This window comes from Carya illinoinensis, chromosome 7 (assembly GCF_018687715.1).
Source record: "Carya illinoinensis cultivar Pawnee chromosome 7, C.illinoinensisPawnee_v1, whole genome shotgun sequence".
NCBI classification, from domain to species: Eukaryota; Viridiplantae; Streptophyta; class Magnoliopsida; order Fagales; family Juglandaceae; genus Carya; species Carya illinoinensis.
The window spans coordinates 2,174,614-2,198,265 of NC_056758.1; the positions used below are offsets into that span (position 1 = coordinate 2,174,614).

The 23,652-nt window shown below is 35.4% G+C and overlaps 4 protein-coding genes and 1 non-coding gene across 7 annotated transcripts; 2 read left to right on the plus strand and 3 right to left on the minus strand.

Moving 5' to 3' along the window:
- Window positions 1-162: 162 nt before the first annotated feature.
- On the minus strand, window positions 163-2,190 carry LOC122316096 (cyclin-P3-1-like). The gene is made up of 2 exons (XM_043132632.1): window positions 1,639-2,190; window positions 163-1,464 (listed from the first exon to the last, which is right to left on the minus strand). The coding sequence occupies exons 1-2, from the start codon at window positions 2,049-2,051 to the stop codon at window positions 1,272-1,274; spliced, it is 606 nt and encodes a 201-aa protein (XP_042988566.1). The 5' UTR covers window positions 2,052-2,190; the 3' UTR covers window positions 163-1,271.
- Window positions 2,191-9,876: 7,686 nt separating this feature from the next.
- LOC122315115 (putative UDP-glucuronate:xylan alpha-glucuronosyltransferase 5) lies at window positions 9,877-13,159 on the plus strand. The gene is made up of 2 exons (XM_043130884.1): window positions 9,877-10,859; window positions 11,916-13,159. Exons 1-2 carry the CDS (start codon window positions 10,076-10,078, stop codon window positions 12,878-12,880), a joined length of 1,749 nt encoding a protein of 582 aa, XP_042986818.1. The 5' UTR covers window positions 9,877-10,075; the 3' UTR covers window positions 12,881-13,159.
- Window positions 13,160-14,193: 1,034 nt separating this feature from the next.
- Window positions 14,194-21,102, plus strand: LOC122315781 (mitogen-activated protein kinase kinase kinase 2-like). Of its 3 annotated transcripts, none has more exons than XM_043131936.1 (17): window positions 14,194-14,599; window positions 15,088-15,129; window positions 15,916-15,981; window positions 16,054-16,164; window positions 16,238-16,318; window positions 16,397-16,462; window positions 16,585-16,667; window positions 17,872-17,953; window positions 18,028-18,131; window positions 18,514-18,553; window positions 18,718-18,777; window positions 18,888-18,937; window positions 19,023-19,245; window positions 19,337-19,573; window positions 19,663-19,997; window positions 20,091-20,158; window positions 20,586-21,102. In XM_043131936.1, the coding sequence occupies exons 1-17, from the start codon at window positions 14,321-14,323 to the stop codon at window positions 20,687-20,689; spliced, it is 2,031 nt and encodes a 676-aa protein (XP_042987870.1). In that variant the 5' UTR covers window positions 14,194-14,320; the 3' UTR covers window positions 20,690-21,102. The 3 variants fall into 3 exon arrangements, with proteins under 3 accessions (XP_042987870.1, XP_042987869.1, XP_042987871.1); XM_043131935.1 differs by having other exon boundaries at window positions 14,195-14,599; window positions 16,397-16,474; XM_043131937.1 differs by having other exon boundaries at window positions 14,196-14,599; window positions 16,397-16,474; window positions 19,041-19,245.
- Window positions 15,643-15,744, minus strand: LOC122317676. Its single transcript, XR_006244594.1, has one exon. It is a non-coding gene; the product is annotated as a U6 spliceosomal RNA (small nuclear RNA).
- A 439-nt stretch (window positions 21,103-21,541) lies between the features above and the next one.
- On the minus strand, window positions 21,542-23,527 carry LOC122315782 (probable microtubule-binding protein TANGLED). Its single transcript, XM_043131938.1, has 4 exons — window positions 23,250-23,527; window positions 22,858-23,000; window positions 22,670-22,728; window positions 21,542-22,528 (listed from the first exon to the last, which is right to left on the minus strand). Exons 1-4 carry the CDS (start codon window positions 23,328-23,330, stop codon window positions 21,756-21,758), a joined length of 1,056 nt encoding a protein of 351 aa, XP_042987872.1. The 5' UTR covers window positions 23,331-23,527; the 3' UTR covers window positions 21,542-21,755.
- Between the last annotated feature and the right edge of the window lie 125 nt (window positions 23,528-23,652).

Here is a 23,652-nt window from a genome sequence, read left to right on the forward strand (position 1 = left end):
TCACCTCTCTCTCTCTATGTCGAACACCAATCCATCACCCTGCGTCACCTCTCTCTCTACGTCGACCCAACCGAAGGCCTTCTTTCTCTACTTCACCTCTTTCTCTGCTTCAAACCAATTTTTCTCCAAACCAGAAACTTACTTTTTTGTGCTTCGAACCCAACTGAGTTTTTCTGTGCTTTGAACCCATTTTTCTCTCCCATAAAATCAAAACCCATGAAACTCATAAAGGGAAAATAATGAAAAAATAATACGCACCAATGGAAAACCGAAAATGGGGGCTTGAAAATAATCTTTGATGTTGTTGATTTGTGATGCTTGCGTGCAGTATGAGAGAGAGAGTGGTCTTCAGTTCCAGAATACACCAACTGAGAGGGGTTTTCGGTGTGAGAGAGAGAGAGAGAGATAGGGGTGGGGGGCGCTGGACAAAAATGAGTAAATATTCCCTTGCAACACAGTCTATTTGGTTATTGAAGAGTCTCATACGTGTCATGAGTTGACTGGTTTCCATTTATCTCAAATTAACGGAGTCTCCTGCCCGAAGTGTTTCTCATTAAAAATACTTGTAGGCGCTTTTTCATATCATGGATCAACCACTCTTTTAGGAAGAGTAATGCGGTGGCGGATGGTTTAGCCAAAATGGGTTTGAAGGAATCTCAAAGACTTGGTTCATATGGCAGGAATTACCACAGGCAGTGAAGGGATGGATCAAGCTGGACAACATTGGGGCGCCTTATTTGAGACTTGGTTAATATTGAGTAGTCATTTGATTCTTTGTTTATTGGTTTTTGTAATGTTGGTGATCCATTATTGCTTCTAAGGTATTTCTCCGTTATAAGTGAAGTATTTTTGAATAGACGATGGGGTGCTGTCCTCTTTCTCTAACAAAAAAAAAAAGGAAGAAGAAGAAGAAATTTTTGGATCTAATATTCATCGAGTAGCAGCACTAGTCGAGTAGTGGTTTTGAATCTTCGAGGACATTGAAAACAAAAATGTAAAATGAAACATGTTCTTATCCTAAGCATAGGCATCAATTTATTCATTTTTGTTTCGGTGTCAATTATTTGATCTTCTTTATTTTTTCGAAATGCTTTATCACCTCATGTAGGAGCCAAATTTCTTGCTAATTTCTTCCTACATCAGCAAGGATATGTGTGTGTACACGCACACATACACAATACAGAAATATTTATAAAGATATGCCCTTTGGCAAACAGAACCTGCAAATCAGGGCGCACATTTGGTCTTATCCATAAATGTTAGGCCAGACTTCATTTCATCTTGGGGCGGTCAATTCGGTAGTCTCCAAGGCCTTCCTTTTGGAGCTGCAAAGAGTATTTCCGAAAGTCTTCTGTAGTTACATGGAGTCTGAAATCTATAGTGAACAAGAACTTCATCTCCAACCTGTTCATTTCTGCTGTGCTCACTCCTCCCACTTTGGCAAAGTAGGCATTGTCAAAACAGCTGCAATTCATTCATTCAACATTTCAGTATGGATAATACATAAAAGAAACTAAATCAGATCAGGAATGCAACCATGACCCTAGAAACTGAAAATTAGTGGGAACAAAATTGGGGGGGGGGGGGAGAGGGAACAATATAGAGAGTAGCTAAAATCATGGCTACAGGAGTTCTTACTCATGATCCATGAACTTTGCAGCAACCATGATTGTTGTGATCAGAAGCCGGTGAGCATTGAGGGTTGTAAGATAAGCGCCGGTGCGTTGAGTGAATCTTTCGAGGTATATGTAGGCAACAACAAAGCAAGAAGGGCTGCAGCTACTGTACTTGAAAATGCGTTCAATATACTGTCGAATGCTTAAGTTTGGTGCCCTCAAACTATGGAAGATGGTTACTGTATCCTTCTTTGCCTTCTTTGATACCTTCAATGATTTCTCGTTTTCATTAATGATTCTCTGCAGAATAGAAGAAAGAACTAAAATAACTCGGGGAATTCCTGAAGGACCCTTTTCATATTCATCCACCTCTAGTCCTAGAGATGCGTAAATCTCTTCATCTGATTGATCAACAGCCTTGCTTTTAAAGGCCATTGTTCCTTATAATTATCTAACTTGAACTGTACTCTATATATGTATATATATACACGATCTGATCATTGAGAATTTTCGGGAGAGAATGATATTGATCAGCTCGATTATAACTGTATTGTCGAAGGAGGGATAATATAATATTCTTGACAAATGTTTGCAACAAACCTAAGGTAGCTTTGGCAAAATGATTCTTATCTTGGAGGTCATAAAGTCAGTAGTAGTAGACACAAAAGAAATATATATATATATATATATATATACATGATGATTTAAGAGTTAAAAGAATTAATTCTATTCGTGTTAGGCCAATTGGACAGGACAACATTATTCGAGGTTTCAAGTTTTGATCTAGATCAGCATCAAATATGGCATGTACTTAGGTATATATGCAGCACAACAGGATATCTTCTATATATAAAAAGTGTGTATGAAACGGAAAATCTTGTTTTAACGGTTTTTCTTATTTTTCCGTTAAAGTTAACACCGTTTGTTTTAACGGTTTGGCACATAAAATGAAGACATAAATGTTGAGAGAGATAGCATTCAATGTTGTTATATGATTTATTAATTTCAATAATTATAATACTTAATAGTTTATATAATAATAAGTAATTAAAAATTAGTTATTATATTTTTCTCTTTCTCCTTAACATATACACGTGTATTAGGTGCATAAGACGTGAATCCCTAAGTATAATATACGTATATTATACGTTTCATTAACTCAGATTATTGAGTATTCCAAATTTTAAAATCTCATATAATATATAATACAAGTGTGTTTAATCAAAATGTTTTTTTTTTCCATGGTAGTAGGACGTAGCTTCCGCTAAGTCATATTTCATACGTGAGCTTGCTATGATAGGCACGTGACAAAGGCCGTGATCCTTGAACTAATCAAGAAATAGTAAATTCGGCCAACAATTTCAAAATATATTTTATAATTTATATATATGCTATATATAGAAAATATTATACCACAAATTTTATAAAAAGATTATGTTTTAACTTTATGTTGTCCCTGATCGACTCAACCAACAGCAAAATAAGAATTTCAATATTGTCTCTATTAATTGTCTACAGGATGACATAAATTGATGAATTATAATACAAACATCAAACGACACATATTTTGAACTACCGTTTGTGTTAGACTTTTATTAAATTTTTCGTATACATCTTTATTAAAATTATAGATGTTATAAACATGTATTGGATTATATGATATTTTGAACTAATTTTTTTATTTTCTCCAATATGCCTTAAATTATTAAGTGACATCAATAATTTTTATAAAATATATATTATTTTTTACAAATAATCATTTCATAAAATTAGACAAACGTGCTTTGCACGTTACTCCCACCTAGTATATATATATATATATTATATTTGTAGATTCTGATCATCAGTGATCAATGATATCGATCAGCACAACAATAAAGAAATCATAACTTAACCATACAGTCGTGGAATGCACAAGTACTGTATAGTTATTTTGAAAAAAAGTAAGGTTCATTATTAAAAAATTAATTTTTTCATGTAAGTCGTCTCGTCTTTATTTACTTTTTTTTAAAGTGATCACGCAATACTTAGACACTCAAAAATGCAACTATCATTTCTCAACCAATATGTGCAAATGAAGAAAGACAACTTCTAATTCTTAAACCAGCTCTAATTAATTTATTTTTGGATGCGTTTTATTTATTGATTTAATTATTTACTTTCATATCATCAAACAATAAACAATATGGATTGAATTATTACCTGGTGGCTGGCATGCATGCACTTATTCGACCCTGCACAGAGAAGTGAAGGATTTGAGGGCCAATTAATTGGAGGGAAAGAGTCATTAACCAATATATATACACAACATTACTCACAGTGAGAAATGATACTTGTAGTTACAGAGTGAACAAATATCGTACACTCATTTTAAAAAGAAGCGAATAAATATGGGATAAATATGAAAAAATTAATTTTTTAATAATAGACCACACTCTTTGTTAAAAGGAGTGTGCAATATGTGCATAACCCATGACTGTATATAACATTACTTTTATTTAAAATTTCTATACCACACACTATCTACATAACTTGCATGCTCGCCTAGCTAGCTAAATTAAATACTATACATGCCGTAATAATTTAAACCTTGTTGGATAAAAGAAATAGTTAATGCTACTTAAAATTTTTTGTTTTAGGCATCGGTTTGTTTGTATAGATGAGATGAGATGAGATAAAGTTGAATAAAATAGTGTAATTAGAATATGATTTTTGTTTTGATATTTGAAAAGTTGAATTATTTTTTATATTTTGTTTAAGAATTTGAAAATTTTATAATAATTAAAAGTGATGAGAAGATTTATGAAAACGATATGGTATTTATCATGTTGGACCTCATGACAATGGGCATGCGGAGCCGCATGCAGCATCATGCCTGGGAACCATATGCTCTCTCTCTCTCTCTCTCTCTCTCTCTCTCTCTCTCTCTCTCTCTCTCTCTCTCTCTCTCTCTATATCTTTATATATATAAAGAGGCTATGAAACGGAAATTGTTGTTTTAACAGAAGTTATAAACGGAAGTTTGTATTTTTAACAGAAATGGTAACACAGTTAAATTTAATTATGAACGTCGGTCCGTATTCAGTGAAAGAAAAAGTTGTCCATTAATTATGTACATCCGTTTATTAATGAAATCGTCGATCTCCATCTCCAATTACAAAAACCAAAACTTCCTCATCCCGTGAATAGCATGACCAATCTGTGGGCGTGTTGTGTGGACATTTCCAGAGAGAAACTAGCTGACGATGGAGGTATGTGGGGTCTTGCTTCCTTTGACCATGCTCTGTTTTGAGCAGCGAAAACAGAGGACATTTGTTTCTACGTGCAGATGGTTGCCGTGCGTGGAGCTGGACAGTGGCTATCACATGATGGCTGAGTAGAGGGGTGTTACGGTGGTGCACTGGTGTAGTGACGCTACGGGACAACAGAGGGTTGGACTATGGCCGAGTTGTGGCTTCAGTTTTAAGTGGAAGGAGGACTCACGGTGTGGAGGTTGGCTTCACGGCAACTAGGACTTCCGACCACTTTGGGTGGTTCTTGAATTTCGTTCTCCTCCACTGAGGTTATTGTGTAGTGAACCCAAGCTAAGAAGGTGATGTGGCTTGGAGTGGCATTGCCGGGCTTGAAGGAATTCACGTGCAGTAGGCGAGGGAGCCTCGGATTCGAAGGCTTTGACTGAGGAATCGGAGGAGATTGCCTTTCAAGTACTCCCTCAAACTTTTGATCTGTTGGGCCATAGGACTAATTACTTGCTAGCTGTTTGCTAAGTGACACGACGATGAGAAAGCAAAACTCAGTTCCCATGAAAAGATAAAGACAAATCAGAATAGGCCGAACGGGTTAACATCTATTTGCTTGAGTGTCCTTAAAAGTATATTTTTAATATACCAGTGGCCGTTGCAGGTGAGAGATGATGATAACGTACGTGAAAAATTAACATATATACTTACATAGTAACTTTACGCAAATTAATTAAAAAGAGGACATAGAAATAATTCTACATAATTTACGTATGAGCTTTGATTGGTCGGATTGCTTGGGATTTAAGTTCAAATTCTAACTGCTATTCTCAATATATTAAAGTTAAATCATCTAATATTCTTCTCGCGGTGGAAGTTTTCAAATAAAAGAAAAAAATGAAAGAGGAAAATATATATATATATATATATATATCATGTTTTGATCATGTATAACCTATAACTGGAATCTGATTTTTTGGTTTGTTTTTTGCAGGAAATCTGCACTTTTTAGTATGGAATATGCACTTTTTGATTTGGAGTTGATGGTGCTTTCAAGTTTGTATGTCTTTCATATTTATTTTTTTTGATTTGGATTTGTATATTTTTTTTATTGATTCTGTTTTTTGGATTTGTATATATATATTTTTAATATATTTAGCTGAGTTTGTATATTGTTGGGTTTTCCTTTCAGATTTTTTTAAAAAAATAGATAGTTTTAATTCTTTTTTATTTTTAAATGTTTATGATTGTCATTTTTATTTATTTTGGTTTTCCTTTTAATTTATTTTAAGCTGCCCATGTTTTAAATTTACATGTAATGTCATATTTTGTTTGAGTATATAATAAAAAAAATAAAGTCTATTTCATCACTACTTTGTTATCACTTTTTCAGTAAGAAATGTTATTTTTATCTACAACATACATAAAAGATACTCGACATAGAAAATAACTCTTATTCTCAAAAGTAAAAATCTCAATAAACTAATTGTGTTGCATAATAAAACTAATATTGATTAACAGTATTTTAATTTTTTGCATATTAATTTTTTACATCTTTATTAATCATGTGATGTTATTAAATATTTATTATGCAGGAGCATTTACCATATATTAAGAATATTGCAGCATAAGATTCACAAAAATATTAGATAATTTAACTTATTGCAAACCCAGACAAGTTCAACCAACAATATAAAAACTTCAACGTAGTCTCGATTGTTCCCCTATAACATGGCCCAGAGCTATAATGATGATAAACAAAAACACATTTTGAACTGATATTTTTATTAAACTTGAATTAAGTTTGTCCTAAACTTTATGTTGAATTCTGAACTAATGTTTTTATATTTTGATATGTGTAATGTTTTTATATTTTGATATGTGCAAACATGTAATTACTATACTCTACTTAACTATTGTTATAAAAAAAAAATGGTAGAATTAAGATTTTCTTTCTTATATGTTAAAATTTTTATCAGGATTGATTTTTTATGAAAAATATTTTTTTTCTCTAAAATAACCAATTAACCCAACTAGACAAACGTGCATTGCACGTTGCTCCTCTACTAGTATATATATATACATGACATCATCATCAAGAAATATTAATGCCAAACAGAAAAAAATTTAAAAAATTACCTTATATAGTTGACTAATTTGTATATAATATTAAAGTTCTTTTCATGTAACGTACGTAAGTACATTTATATGCCTAATTAAGTTCTTAATTTCCATATTAATCCAACGTACGTCTGATCATCCATCTCATACGTTATTTTCAAATAATTAATGGTTGAAGATCATCATCTTTCGGCCACTAGCTTTTTAGTGATATTATATAGTCTCTTTAATTTATTTTATATATATATATATATATATATATATATATATATAAATATATATAGTGTCAAATATGATCATATATAAATTATTAAATTTGAAATAACGACAAGGATAAATGAAATATATATAGAAATATTCGATGCATGCAATCGTAAGTCATATATATATATATATATATATAAATTATTCGAATTAATATTGATTATTCCTCATCTTATATGTATGAAACAAGAGGTGTCATTTTCGATCGTAATGTCGTTCTAATAATACCCGTATTTAATATTTATGTTAATAATTTCATTCTTCTGATCGTGCCGAAGAATATTCCGTGAAAATTCTACACACACGGAGGGAATTAATTATTATATATCTATACTTATAATATTATCACGCACCATATATGAGAGCGCTGATCGAGCATATAACGTGCAGCCATGTACACCTTCTATTAACATGCATGATCATGTACACCAAGCCACACAGAGAGAGAGAGAGAGAGAGAGAGAGAGAGAGAGAGAGAGAGAGAGAGAGAGAGAGAGAGAGAGAGAGAGAGAGAGAGAGAGAGAGAGAGATGACAGAATCAACGTGCAGCCATGCAAACCTTCTATTAAACCCTTGAATTCGAGAACTATAAATTCAAAGCTCCCCACTAACAAAATACCCAGACACAACTCAAGACGTCGGGAGCTGATCAATCAATGGCTTCCAAACCCTTCTCTTCTTCTAAATTACCAAAACCTTTCCTCTTGATCTATCTCCTCTTTCTCTGCCTTGCCATCTTGTTCCTCGTGCCATCTTCCAGGCCCAAGCCAAACCCATCCACCAGTCACCGGCTGCTTCAAAACAAGCTGGTCCAAGCTGTCCCCGTCAATGGGTTCGATGATCATATTGTTGCAGAAGAAACTAAATTCAAGGTGGGTTTGGTTAATGTAGATCGTCATGATCATAGGATAGAGACTGCATATGAACTGCTAGGGTTGAAAGAGTGACAGACGGAGGCTGTCCACGTAGGTTTCGATCGTGTGGCTGAGAACTTGAAGTGGGAGGACTTCTTCCCTGAGTGGATTGATGAAAACGAGAAGTGGGGTCCACCGAAGTGCCCGGAGATACCGATGCCTAGGCTGGAGGACTACGACGAGCTCGACGTGGTTATAGCTAGGGTTCCTTGTGGGATGGTCAAGGAGATCAAGATAGCTGGGATTAGGGATGTGTTTAGGTTGCAAGTTAATTTGATTGTGGCTAATCTGGTGGTGGGGAGTGGCCGTTGTGGCCGGTGGGGGAGGCATGATGTTAATCGGACGGTGCAGGTGATGTTTATAGGAACTTGAAGGCCAAGTTGGAGGGAAAGAGTCATTCACCAATATATATATATATACGACATTACTCTCGGTAAGAAATGATACTTATAGTTACATGCGCCACTTATTTTAAATAGAAGTACATAAATATATGATATGTATGAAAAAATTAATTTTTTAATAATAAATTCTATTTTTTTTAAAAATGAGTATATAATACTTGCACAATCTATAACTATATTTAACATTACTTTTATTTAAAATTTCTATACCACGCACTATCTACATAAATTGCATGCTCGCCTAGCTAGCTAAATTAAATACTATATATGCCGTAATAATTTACACCTTGTTAATTGGATAAAAGAAATAGTTAATGCTACTTAAAATTTTTTGTTTTAGGCTTCGGTTTGTTTATACAAATAAGATGAGATGAGATAAATTTGAATAAAATATTGTAATTAGAATATAATTTTTATTTTAAGATTTGAAAAGTTGAATTATTTTTTTTTATATTTTATTTAAGAATTTGAAATTTTTATAATAATTAAAAGTGACCAGATGATTTATGAAAACGAACCATATGATATTTATCATGTTGGACCTCATGACAATGGGCATGCGGGGCCGCATGCATCATGCCTGGGAACCATATACTCTCTCTCTCTCTCTCTCTCTCTCTCTCTCTCTCTCTCTCTCTCTCTCTCTCCCTCTATATATATATATATGCATGACATCATCATCAAGAAATATTAATGCCAAACAGAAAAAATTAAAAAATTACCTTATATAATTGACTAATTTTGTATATAATATTAAAGTTCTTTTCATGTAACGTACGTAACTACATTTATGTGCCTAATTAAGTTCTTAATTTCCATATTAATCCAACGTACGACGTCTGATCATCCATCTCATACGTTATTTTCAAATAATTAATGGTTGAAGATCATCTTTCCGCTAGCTTTTTAGTGATATTATATAGTCTCTTTAATTTATTTTATATATAAATATATATATATATATATTGTGTTAAATATGATCATATATAAATTATTAAATTTGAAACGGCGCTTAGGATAAATAAAATATATATAGAAATATTCGATGCATGCAATCGTACGTCATATATATATATATATAAATTATTCGAATTAATTTAATTAATATTGATTATTACTAATCTTATATGTATGAAACAAGAGGTGTGTTTTTCGATCGTCGTGTCATTCTAATAATACCCGTATTTAATATTTATATTAATAATTTCATTCTTCTGATCGTGCCAAACAATACTCCCTTGAATATTCTACACGGAGGGAATTAATTATTATATATCTATACTTAGAATACAATCACGCACCATATATGAAGCGCTTGAGCATAACATGCATCAAGTACACCAAACCAGAGAGAGAGAGAGAGAGAGAGAGAGAGAGAGAGAGAGAGAGAGATGACAGAATAACGTGCAGCCATGCAAAACTTCTATTCAACCCTTGAATTCGAGTACTATAAATTCAAAGCTCCCCACTAACAAAATACCCAGACACAACTCAAGACGTCGGGAGCTGATCAATCAATGGCTTCCAAACCCTTCTCGTCTTCTAAATTACCAAAACCTTTCCTCTTGATCTATTTCCTCTTTCTCTGCCTTGCCATCTTGTTCCTCGTGCTATCTTCCAGGCCCAAGCCAAACCCATCCACCAGTCACGGGCTGCTTCAAAACAAGCTGGTCCAAGCTGTCCCTGTCAATGGGTTCGATGATCATATTGTTGCAGAAGAAACTAAATTCAAGGTGGGTTTGGTTAATGTAGATCGTCATGATGATAGGATAGCGACTGCATATGAACTGCTAGGGTTGAAAGAGTCACAGACGGAGGCTGTCAACGTAGGTTTCGATCGTGTGGCTGAGAACTTGAAATGGGAGGACTTCTTCCCTGAGTGGATTGATGAAGACGAGAAGTGGGTTCCACCGAAGTGCCCGGAGATACCGATGCCTAGGCTGGAGGACTACGACGAGCTCGACGTGGTTATAGCTAGGGTTCCTTGTGTGATGGTCAAGAAGATCAAGAAAGCTGGGATTAGGGATGTGTTTAGGTTGCAAGTTAATTTGGTTGTGGCTAATCTGGTGGTGGGGAGTGGCCGTCGTGGCCGGTGGGGGAGGCATGATGTTGATCGGACGGTGCAGGTGATGTTTATAGGAACTTGTGGGCCAATGGTGGAGATTTTCAGATGTGATGATGTTGTGAGGCAGGTAGGGGATTATTGGGTGTATAAGCCTGAGATGAGGAGGCTGAAGCAGAAGGTACTCATGCCGTTTGGGTCATGCGAGCTTGCTTCTGCTCCTTCCATGACACAGACAGGTGCGTTTTAGTTCATTCATGAGACTTTTCTTTGTCCAAATTGATCTACTATTATTATTGGTTTGAACTTAGTTAGAGAAGAATTTTCCTTTTTTTTTTTTTTTGGGGTTCCTTTTAATATTCTTAAATATTTCTGGTTGGTATTCGGTAGAGGCCAGATTTGATAGTTTATTTACGAACTCTGACAAACTTAACATGCCATTATCTGGATGTTTATCAAATAAGTGATATTAGATACAGTCTTAATATATAATATGTGTGAAAGAAAAGAGAACTACCAGCTAATTATAGAACTGAATGAATATATTCTAAGTATTTTAATGAATTGATTGAATAAAGGAGATTTTAATGAATGAAGGATATATAATTGGATAGACTCGTTCATGACATGCATAATGTTTCAAACTTCAAAGGATAGACCAATTATATGAATGCACGTTGGGAAAGAGTTTTGGGTGGAGGAAAATTCAGGGTTGGTGGCTGGTTTTAGTCACCATAAATATTTCTAGCATTATTTCAACATGTTGAAATGAAATTGAGCATGTACGTGTTGATTTTTGAAAACTTCTTTAATACAAGTTCTAAATCGATCGATCGAAAAAGAGACGTGCAAGTTATGCTTTTAAATGTCTCATATATATATATATATATATATCTTAATAATTAGCACACCACAAACTCTAAAATTCAATCATCATGATGAATACCAAGAATGCGTCAAGACATTAATTTCATATATTCAAAACCATATATAAAAATATCTATTTTACATTTAAGCTTATTTTTGAATGACTGATAAATTTTTATGAGAAGTGCTATAGTCGCATAAAGATGTTCAGATCTTACAAAAGTAAATCTATAAATTAACATGATTTCATATAATACGTTAAATCTATTTTATAATCTAATGTACGACATCTAATTTGTTAGTTTATTTTTATAAAATATCTAATTTGTTGCTAAAACACTTCTTATTATTGAAGTAAGGCCCCCAATTATAATGAAAATGAATTGAGAAGGTGACAAATTAACTCATGTAATGCTTTTGATTTTTAGGTAAAGATGGAGGGATGAGGCACTCTATTAATTCACAGTACTCAACACAATGGGAATTACACGACTCCAACGCGTACCACCAAAGGGAGGCCTATGTGACGATCCTCCATTCTTCAGAAGCATATGTTTGTGGTGCAATTGCCTTAGCCCAAAGTATCATTCAGAGCAACTCCACCAAAGACCTCGTCCTCCTCGCCGACAACTCCATCTCCTCCAACTCGATTAGAGGCCTCAGAGCTGCCGGATGGAAGATCAAACGCATTCAACGCATCCGCAGCCCTTTTGCCGAAAAGGATTCTTACAATGAGTGGAACTACAGCAAGCTTCGAGTGTGGCAACTCATTGAGTACAACAAAGTTATATTCATCGATGCTGATCTCTTAGTCCTAAAGAACATAGACAAATTTTTTGCACACCCGCAACTATCCGCTGCGCCGAACGACAAGGTGATATTCAACTCCGGGGTGGCCGTAATCGAACCGTCGATGTGCATGTTCGAGGACTTGATGCAGAAAAGATTCAAGTTGGGTTCCTATAATGGTGGAGATCAAGGGTTTCTGAATGAAGTTTTTACGTGGTGGCACCGGTTGCCGAAAAAGCTGAATCATCTCAAAATTTATGGAGGGAAGAAGGCCGGAGACGAAGATGATCATGATCAGCATGAGGTGCCAAAGGGTGTTTATGCAGTGCATTATTTGGGGTTGAAGCCATGGATGTGTTACAAGGACTATGACTGTAACTGGGACATGTTGGATCATCATCCATTTGCGAGTGACTCGGCTCACCGGCAGTGGTGGAAGGTGTACGAGGCCATGCCGAAGAGGCTGCAACCTTACTGCGGGCTCACGGCGAAGATGGATGCAAGAATAAGGAAGTGGAGAGGGAGAGCCAGGGAAGCTGGATTCCCTGATGGGCATTGGAGAATCAAGGTTAAGGATCGGAGACGATTCCATTATGTGCAATAAGCAAGCAGGGGATGACCCATAATGATGTTGGTGATCACCCATAAATGTGGTGCCCGGCTGCTAGCTAATTCTCGTTTTGGTAAAGGAATTTATAAACCTTTTTTCACAACTATTTTATAAATTTATTTTAAATTGGAAATAATCATGTATATGTTTATGAGCGATGAAATGAGTTGTAAAATAATCGTAAATAAATTGTAAATGTATGATTATCGTACTTTGGTAAGGTTGTTATTTGTATTTTATTTTTATTTTTTATATAATTTTTTTTCTAGACAACTTTAGACAACTTGTGGAGTTAGTAGTGATTGCAAGTGTCGTAATTTTTTTATAATTATATAAAATGTAATATTAAGATTTTGAGTAATGTTATATATAATTGTAGAGTGTGCAAATGAGGTGCAATTGTTTTAAAAAAGAGTGAAATTTACTATTAAAAAATTAATTAATTTTTTATATAAGTTTCGTATTTATTTGCCAAGAGCACGTGGCTTAGATGACATGAGACTCAACCTCTATAAGAGAGGTCCTGGATTCGATTGCAAGTGTGGTAATTTTTTTGTAATTATATAAAATGTAATATTAAGATTTTGAGTAATGCTATATATAGTTGTAGAATACGCAAACGACGTACAATCGTTTTAAAAAAGAGTGAGATTCACTATTAAAAAATTAATTAATTTTTTATATAAGTCTCGTATTTATTTGCCAAGAGCATGTGGCTTAGATGATATGAGACTCAGCCTCTATAAGAGAGGTCCTGGATTCGATTGCAAGTGTGGTAATTTTTTTGTAATTATATAAAATGTAATATTAAGATTTTGAGTAATGCTATATATAGTTGTAGCAAACGACATACAATCGTTTTAAAAAAGAGTGAGATTCACTATTAAAAAATTAATTAATTTTTTATATAAGTCTCGTATTTATTTGTTAAGAGCATGTGGCTTAGATGACATGAAGCCTCTATAAGAAAGGTCCTAGATTCGATCCCCCTTTCCAAATCCTCCAATATTAAAAAAAAAAAAGTCTCGTATTTATTTATTTTTTAAAAAATAATTACACAGCACTTGCATATTCATAACTGTAAATATCATTTCTCTAATATTTTATTATCTACAAGTCAAGCGTCCCGAGTTTTAAAAAACATGACATTATTTATTTTCTGTTCAAATATTATTCCATTGGAATAAAAATTATAATTTGTGATTGAAGTTGCATGCTTGTAAATTATTTTTAATTGTAGAGAGAGAAGAAAAGATTATTCCATTCATTACTATATTTCATATATTTTTTTTTTCTTTTTACATTTTTTTGAAAAATAAACTCCTCTACCTTTTTCCCTCCTCTGCTTCTTTCTTCCTTCTCGCTTTCTCACTCTTCCCCACTGACTGAAACCACAGGAATCCAAGAATCTCTCCCTCTCTCTTCCCCTCTCAAATGCAAGACATATTTGGATCAGTCCGCCGATCACTGGTATTCCGGATAGCCCCACCGGAAAATGATGAATCCCCGTCACCGTCGCCATCACCGTTTGCTCCAACCACCCTTGTCGACAAGATCAATTCTTGCATTCGCAAATCCAGAGTCTTTTCCAAACCCTCTCCGCCACCGCCACCGATCCGATGGCGAAAGGGCGAGTTGATCGGCTGCGGCGCGTTCGGTCACGTCTATATGGGCATGAATCTTGATTCTGGAGAGCTACTAGCAGTGAAGCAGGTCATCTTTCTTTTTCTCTTTTGTGTTTTTGGGATGTTAATTTTCTTCAAAGAGTGTGATTCATGGTTTCTTTGTCGATATTGGATTTTGCCTCATTTTTGTTTTGGTGGGTGGTTTTGGGTTTTTTCCCAGTTATTTTATCTGGCTTTTGGTTGATTTTAGATTTGGGAGTTCGATTCTGAGTTCTATTTCTTCGTGGCTCTGTATTGGTTTATAATTAATTTTCAGTTTTGGAGCCTGGTTGGGTTTTCTTCTAGTTTGTCGACATGGGTTTTGGTCTATTTTAATTTTAGATTTCGATTTCGAGTTTTTTTCATCTTCGATTTTAATGGATTTTATCAATTTGGCTTTTCCCCATGTCGATTCTAATCTTTGGTTAATTTTGCTTTGAATTTAGGAGTATAAAATGGTTATTGGTGGTGTTTCTGGGTTTTAAATACTTTTGGGTTTAGGATCCTGATATAGCTGTGGTGTTTGTTCTTTTCCAGGTTCTGATTCCAGCAAATAGTACTTCAAAGGAGAAAGCCCAGGTTTGGATTTTAAGAATTCTATGTTTATCTTGCTGAATATAATATCGAGTGCTTAGATTATGACTATGATATCAATTTTGTCGTGCTTGTGACTTATTTCTTTTTGCCCTTTGTTTCAAATAAAACAGTTTTTGAAACTTTATGCCTCATATTTTTTTCTTCCAAAATATGAGAGTTCAATCAACTAAGGAGTTGTTGACTTTATATTGCATAACCCTTTTGTTTTCAAAATTTGAATTGAAGATAAGAGTTCAGCATAGGATTATTTTCTTTTATCCTTATAAATGTTAGTGATGCTATGTACCTCTTAACTCTTTTAATATCTGAGAGAAGCAGAAAAATATAGGAGTGAAAATATGAGATACAAATTACATCTGAAAATAAAATATTGACATTGAGTAATACCTTATGTCGTCTTCTGTGATATATATATAGATATTCATCGATTGAGAAACCTTCATTTTTCTTGGTCCAGCATGTTGAGAAGTATAGATTTCTCATTTCTTTAATAGGTAAAAGTTGGACTATTTCTCAATTTGTGCATGTCATCCTTGCATAGGGCCCATGCTAATCTTCTCTATATCGTTCAAATTTTATTGGAGTCCCCAAAGGGACCAGATTTCTCATTTCTAGTTTCTTTTTATCAATTAAATATTTCAGCAGCCAAATGGAGTTCGAGATATAAGGTCTTTTATGTTGTGAATATGTTGAAACTTGTGATGAGTGATCTTCTTATTTGGTTATCCAATATTGATTTATGAATACCAGTTTTAATGTTACGAATAGGCCCACATCAGGGAGCTTGAGGAAGAAGTGAAGCTTCTCAAAAATCTCTCTCATCAAAACATTGTTGTGAGTATGATATGTTGTTATTCATTAAATATATGATGCCTGTCACTCTCTGACACTGTACTTGTTCATTAGAGATATTTGGGTACGGTGAGGGAGGAAGAGACTTTGAATATTCTGTTGGAATTTGTGCCTGGTGGTTCTATCTCTTCGCTTCTGGGGAAATTTGGGCCTTTCCCTGAGGCTGTAAGTTCTTTCTGACTCAGATTATACAATTAGGTGTTTAAAATGCAAACCTTAGGGTCAAATTTGTGAGCAGGTTATAAGAACATACACAAAGCAGTTGTTATTAGGACTGGAGTATTTGCACAAAAATGGAATCATGCACAGGGACATTAAGGTGCCTTTCTTACCCTGCTAGGGAAATATGTGTTAAAAAGCATCCATTTTCCTCAACTCATTATTTCCTTTATTCCAGGGTGCAAATATTCTTGTAGATAATAAAGGATGCATTAAACTTGCAGATTTTGGTGCATCCAAACAGGTTGTTGAGCTGGTACTAATGCTGTCTTTCCTTTCACTCTCCATTTAGATATACTCTTGTTATTTGTGGAAACACTCATACTTTGTATATACCATCTAAGCGAGAGATGTACCCTAGTGTAGGCTACTGTATCAGGTGCCAAGTCTATGAAGGGTACACCATATTGGATGGCTCCTGAAGTCATTCTCCAGACTGGGCATAGCTTGTAAGGACAACTGGAACCTTCTTGATGTCTAAATGATTAGCAGCATGCTACTTTATTTTCAATATGCTTAGGAAAATGGTGTTTCCTGAAGTTGGTCATGAGAACTTTTATTGCTAAATTACACATGCACCCGGTGTGTCTTGAACCTGCGATTACATCCTTCACCCTGTTAGAACAGGTGAGGAGGTACCATTTTAGCTAAAGCTCATTTGCTGGTCATGTGAATATGATCATGGCAGCCTTCTTTGTTTTGTTTTTTCATTGTCATTTTTAGTTTTTAGCATGAGGGTTTATTGATGTAGAATAATGCATGAGCGTTACGAGGAAAGGTCCCCCAAGAAAGAAATTTTTTGGATATACCGTGATAAAACTTGTGCCTTCTTGAAAACCCCTTGAGTTTAAAGGCATTGATTTACCTGAATACTCCTAAGTCAATGACTTTTGTTAAAGTGTCTGCATTTAGAATGGCATATCTAAGAGCATACATGAAAGAGCACCCGAAGTGCTATATTGGGAAGACTTGTTTAACACCAAGTGTATCATTATCACTTCAAATATAACCTTTTATTGACACTACAACTATATTCCCACATAAGAATACTTTTATTATAAGTAATTTAATAATCTCACCACAAGAGAGCTATGAGGGTGCTTCTCAAGTACACAGGAGGTACACCTAAACAACAAAGGAGAAAAGAGCAAGAAGGTCCTGCTAGAAATAGTACACAAGAACTTATAAAAAAAAGAAATAGTACACAAGAAGTCCGTTTTTATTAACGGTTTATCTATCTCTCACTTTTTTCTTTTTCACGCAAAGGAGATTGCAAAAGTTTTACATGATTCATAAAGAGTGGTATAGCAAGGTTAGTAAATGTTCTGTATATTGTCTCCCGTAGACTTGATAAACCAATGTTTCGGAAAACCACTTTACTGGTTTAACTGTAAGTGGAACTGAAAGTTCATTGTGTAATGCACGCTAATCAGGGGAGTTGAGGTTGTTGAGTTAGCCTCCCATTCCAAAGAGTTGTTTTATTTGAGTAGTATCCTGTTAGCTTATGCATGCACACTGCCCTGATTTTTGGTCATGCTTACTGCATCTGTAATTCTGTTTTCACTTTAGATGGTCCAATTTATGGGTATTATATTGGGTATTATATTCTTTATTATGGATGTTTTACTGATATTGTATGAGAACACTCTCTAGCACTGCTGATATATGGAGTGTTGGATGCACTGTAATTGAGATGGCCACCGGAAAGCCTCCTTGGAGCCAACAGTACCAAGAGGTATCCATTCTGTTTGATTGTATAATTTTTGCTAGGTGTTCTCCCATACATGTAGTAACAACATGTTTGTTCAGGTTGCTGCTCTCTTCTATCATATAGGAACTGCCAAGTCTAATCCACCAACCCCTGAACATCTCTCTGTTGAAGCGAAAGACTTCCTACTTAAATGTTTGCAAAAGTATGTAATTTTGATTGTGTTCAACTTCCTCTTTCGCTCAAATAGTTTTGGTCTGAATCAGGGTTTCCTAAATCTGTGTTGTACTCGAACACTTTCTTTTACGTAGTCAAAGTAATTGAGAGGGATAGAATTACGATTGCTGTTTGGATTCAGAAACCATCTCATTTCATCATTACAACTTTTTCAAATTCCGACACAAAATATAATAACAATTCAACTTTTTCAAATCCCAATTCAACCTTTTCAAATCCCAAAATAATAATAATATTTTAACAATATTTTATTCAGCATTTAACTTTCATCTAAAACTATCTCATCTCATCTCACTATCCAAACAACCCTTCTTCTTTTTCTTAATAAATATCTTTGATGTCAATGGCAGGGAACCAAATTTTAGGCCTTCTGCATCTGAGTTGCTGCAGGTAATTTTCACTTTTATCATTTCTTGGTAATTAATTGCCAAACTGTAGGCTGCAGTATCTCTTGCAAAATTTCCGTTTTACTGCAAACTTGTGCTTCTGGTGATTGCCAAAATTTTGACCATTGAATGGTTATATATCACTGAGGTTTATACTTTGTTATGCAGCATCCTTTTATAACTGGAAAACAAGTTGAATCTCTTCCTCTTCTTTGTACTTCTGTCGTGGTTAGTACTGCTCAACGATAACATGTTATTTATACTCACCTATCAAATAAATATGTTATCCATGCATTTTTTTGAACAATTTTCTTAATAACCCTTTTTGCCACCATCAGGAAGGCTCTGAAACCCCTTTGCTGTCATGTGCCACAAATTTTGAAGCCTCGTACGTTTTGAAATTTAGTTTTTTCCTGAATTTAAAAGTTTGGATAGCACCTTTTATTGGGCTTATTATCTCTGTAACACAACAGCATTAACTTTGTTGCCAGTAAAATGCCAGCCTGCCCTGGTCGAACAGATCTTTGTAATTTGGATGGTCTGCACTGCAGAGCTGAATATCCTGAGAGGTCCCAAGAAAATAAACGTATTTGGGAAATGAACAACAGTGATGACGACATGTGTCAGATTGACAAAGATGATTTTATAGTGGCAGAAGTCCAGCCCAGTTCTTCTTTGATGGCTGTGAACTTTAAGGTAACTGCTTTTATGTCTTTATTGTTGGACTTTGTTAAGAGCACTTCAGAAATTAGGAATTATTTGTTTACATTTATCTGGTTGTCATTAGAGTTTCAACCCCATATGTGAGCCATCTGATGAATGGGGGTGCAAATTGGATGGAAGGCCAGAATCTGAAAAGAGAGGTACAAGTTTTGACACTGATGAACGAGTTCCTGAGCCTGCTGGCCACCCTGGAGTTTCTGGTGATGGGGACAAAGATTTTTCCTTTCCTTGTGGACATTCACTTTCCGTGGATGACGATGAACTTACTGAGTCAAAAATTAGAGCCTTTTTGGATGAGAAGGTACTGTTATTAGTTAAAGGTAAAAAACAGCTGTCACGTTTTTATTTTGTACTGAATTGTTGGGTGTTGAACTGGAAATCAATTATTAGGCTCTTGAACTGAAGATTCTCCAAACGCCACTGTATGAAGAGTTTAATAACAGTTTGTTAGCTTGCTCTCCAAGTTTTGTGGAGACAACACGTGGTGAGACTACCCCAAAGTACTTGAAATTGCCCCCAAAAAGCAGGTCACCAAGTCAAGGCTCAACTGGTGCTCCATCTCCACCAGTTGATGCTCTTAACACAGGAAGCCCAGGAAATAATAGCAGGTGTGTGTCAAATATTGGCAATAAAAGTGATTGCAGTTCACAGGACGTCCCATCACCTCCGCTTAGTGATTGGAAAGGGCGTTTAGCTGATGCTCAGCAAGAGCCAAGTAGCCCAAGGTTTGTTCACCAGTTAGTGGTTTCTTTAGATTGCCTCAGTATGATTCTCAGTTTTGGCCTAATCTGATATTCTATATTGTGTGCTACTCACAGTATGAGCTTTTCGGAGATACAGAGGAAGTGGAAAGAAGAGCTTGACCAGGAGCTTGAGAGAAAACGAGGTAACTATTTCTTACCTTGGCTTGTATAGTTTCAAATGTGAGTTAAATATTGTTCCTATAGCAGCCAATCTTTTTGTGGACTCGTGATTCTTTGATTTACTGTAATTTTTTAGTAACCTTATTTTCTTCACTAGTACTCGGTGTACCATCTTCACTTTCTGAGACACCATTGCCGAGTTTTATTTTATTTTATTTTTTAGTATTTAAATAGAACCTTTGGGGTAACGTCTTGACCACCGATGAGTTTTGTTGTATCTTTTTTTTTTTTTTGGCTGAATGACTCCAAAAGTCATGGGATTTTTGGCCTGGTGTTGTGTTTCAATAGATGCACCCTAGTCTGGCTGAAGTTAACCTTTTGGATAAATCCATGTGCACAATGCATAACATTTCTTTTACATAATTAATGCGTGATTGCAAAACTTTGCAGAGATTATACGCCAAGCGGGTGTGGGAGGGAAAACATCGTCACCAAAGGATCGAGCTTTAAATCGGCCGAGAGAGCGGACAAGGTTTGCATCTCCAGGAAAATAAGTTTGTATCATTGTTTGTGTTAACTTTCTCATCAGGAGTTCAACACAAGACCTGCAGTTTTGAGGCTGAGTGGTAAACTAATACTTGGTGTTGCCAGTTTGCAAGCTTTTATGAACACAGCAATGATGCATCTCTCATACTATTCAATTACTCTTCATACTATGAACGCGTCCTTGCAGTATCGGTGGCCAGCCTAGTGTCTGTTATTGTTATATGTAAAGAGCATTGTTGAAGGTGAGGTTTGGGGGATAAATTTTGTCCTTTGCATTGTTGGTTGGTTGCTGTGGGGATGAGAGAATGGATTCTCTTTTCTGAAGTTCGTCTCAAGTGAATAGAAATTGTAATTGTAATGTAGAATCTTCAAGTTTATACACAGAATACCTTATATAAAAGCATTGAACAATGTTATTCTTTGTTTTAGACTTCATCATCCTAAGCACGTTGGTTGTTGATGTGTCACATTTAGTATTGTTTCATAAGTCAACTACTTTAATAAGTCACTTAAATTTTGACACATTTGTGTGATTGGTGATGATAAAATCCAAGCTAAAAAGAACAATATTCCTTGTACTACTTTCTTTTGTGATAACGCATGCTCGGCTATGACAAGTGAAATAGGTTGTCCCTAACGTTTCTTAAAAACAATGCAATTCTTGGCATAGGTGACATTTTCTTTTGAATGGCTGGGAACTGCGGGTACAAGTTTGTAAACTGCTTGAAAAATGTTTTCACTGTTCATATCACAGAAGAGTTCGACCAATTTGTCTTCTTAGTTTTTTCTTTTTTCTCCACTTTTAACAAATATAATGACTATTTTATTAAAAAAAAAAAAACTACTTTCAAGTTGAGAATGAGAGAGAATCCACGACTTACTGAGATCTTGGTAACTCTTTTTGCGAACTTGTACAAGAACATCAAACTGGACTGGACAAACTCACACCACACGAAGGAGGAAAAAGAATACTGGAACTATGGACAGCAAGAAGTGTATCAGTATCACAAACCAAACACCTCAAAAGAAATCAATAGCTTTCAAACAAGTTCCCCCCTTATATACCACTTGAGTTCAGAATCGCATTGATGACAAAGTTGGACGGTTTCTCAATCCACTTGTTAGCCCATCACTCTTCTGTACAACTTTTTGGCTCCTCAGCGGAGACACCAATCTGGCCGCCAGTCTTGAAGGAGAGAAAGACCGACGCAATTTGGAAGCAGTTGACATCTTTGGTGATCTCTGGCTCAAGCTTTTATGCCTTGTGGGAGAAAGAGACACCACTGTCGGATTCTTGATCTTGACTTGAAACTTTGAAGAAGCCGATGGAGGGGACTTGATTAAGAACTTATGTGGTGTCTGTTTGTTTCTTGATATAATGGGAGACCTTGTCTTGCAAAACTTCTGTTGCTGTGCAGAAGCTGTAGATAGGAATAAAGGGTTGGGGAATAGAACAGTCTTTTTAACCCATGGCCTATTCTTGGGGGATACCCTATTTGCTAAGTAATGGTTATTTTCTTTTCCCAGTTCTCTAACCTTTGGAGGTGAAACCTTAAAGTTGATTCGGGATCGAGCCCTTTGAAGTGATGGTGAATCAGACTCCAACCGAATCAATTGCAGTTTGTTCTGCTTCTCCCTCTTTCTTCTAGTTCTTAATTCTGTGTTTTCGAGTTGTGGCTTCTGGTTTCTCCGATGACTTACTGGAGTTTTTGGATCGTCATGGGTGGTTCTCTTGGTTTTGTTAGCAACTACTGCTGCTATTTCTCTAGCAAATTGACTTGCTTGTAGAATCTCTCCTACTGTTTCTCCTACAAGCATTGCTGGCAATGACATTCTCTGCCACTCACCTGTTAAGAAAACATTAAGTTTTTCAAATCGAATTAGTCCTCGCCTGTTGTAAAAGACAAAGGGACTCCACAAGTTACAATTTTGGGAAAATCCGTGAAAAAAAAAAGAAAACTAACTGTTACGCAGAGAGAGAGAGAGACCTCCTGAATGAGCTGGAAACTTCCCCGCCGGAGATTTCTTAGAAGCAGCGTTCTTGATCCTTAAATCATAGAAAAAAAAAGAAACACAGAAGATTCATTTGTGTATTGCGTAAGAAAATAGTGAGAACAACAAAGAAAGCCGAAAGTCATCATATAAACAAACAAAACCGACGCAGCTCCGAGTGTACCTTACAGACTCTTGCTTGCATCTGAGACTAGTCCTCAGATAAACTCTGGTACTTCGAGGGCTGAGACTCACTCCTGAGATCACCTTTGTCCCACCTGCCACCGTGTACTGTAGCTCCTGCAATCTAACCATACACCTCTCTACCTTCACAAATCAATCAAAACACAGAAACCCGTCAGTTTGAAGATGATTGGAAGATGAGAAAATGAAGGAAATATAACTTTCAAACTTATATAGTTTAATGGAGATGAACTTTCCATTGATCCGAATCCCAGCGATTACTAAATTTGATAACCAAGATTGAATTTTCTGCTCTTTCCCCCAGGTTCTTCAAGGAACCAAGAAACCACAACGATTTTGTTTTATGATTTATCAGAGAGCACGGTGGAATACCTTCTTTACAGTTTCTCTGAGTAGAACCGGATTGAGAGGGGCTGCCATTTTCTTCTGTTTTGGTGGGGTTCTAGCAACCATTTTGTAGTACTGAAGAAAACCCGAAGTGGGTCTCAAAGATCTCTCTCTCTGTCTCTCTAAATACCCATACCCAGAGATTGGAAATCAATTACTTTCAGTTACACACGCACTCTTTCTCTCTCTTCTCATAAACTCCTTTTCTTTTTCTCTCAGTTTGTTTCCCGGTGAAGGGGGGGGAGGGGGGCATTGAACAAGAACTTTGGGTAACGGATCTATTTTGTTCCAACGGTCGACTGTATCATGGATGATGGGAAAACGTATGCCCAACAACGGCTACTAGTTTTAAACTCCGACATTACTTTTTTTTTTTTTGTCTCTTTTT

Coding starts and splice junctions, on each gene's coding strand:
- LOC122316096 (XM_043132632.1), bottom strand. CDS start 2,051: ATGGCCTTTAAAAGCAAGGCTGTTGATCAATCAGATGAAGAGATTTAC. Junction 1,465..1,638: donor GCAAAGTTCATGGATCATGA/GTAAGAACTCCT, acceptor AATGAATTGCAG/CTGTTTTGACAATGCCTACT.
- LOC122315115 (XM_043130884.1), top strand. CDS start 10,076: ATGGCTTCCAAACCCTTCTCGTCTTCTAAATTACCAAAACCTTTCCTC. Junction 10,860..11,915: donor TCCTTCCATGACACAGACAG/GTGCGTTTTAGT, acceptor TTTGATTTTTAG/GTAAAGATGGAGGGATGAGG.
- LOC122315781 (XM_043131935.1), top strand. CDS start 14,321: ATGCAAGACATATTTGGATCAGTCCGCCGATCACTGGTATTCCGGATA. Junction 18,938..19,022: donor GCCACAAATTTTGAAGCCTC/GTACGTTTTGAA, acceptor GTAACACAACAG/CATTAACTTTGTTGCCAGTA. Junction 19,246..19,336: donor TGATGGCTGTGAACTTTAAG/GTAACTGCTTTT, acceptor GGTTGTCATTAG/AGTTTCAACCCCATATGTGA.
- LOC122315782 (XM_043131938.1), bottom strand. CDS start 23,330: ATGGTTGCTAGAACCCCACCAAAACAGAAGAAAATGGCAGCCCCTCTC. Junction 22,729..22,857: donor TGCAAGCAAGAGTCTGTAAG/GTACACTCGGAG, acceptor CTATGATTTAAG/GATCAAGAACGCTGCTTCTA. Junction 22,529..22,669: donor GTTTCCAGCTCATTCAGGAG/GTCTCTCTCTCT, acceptor TTTTCTTAACAG/GTGAGTGGCAGAGAATGTCA.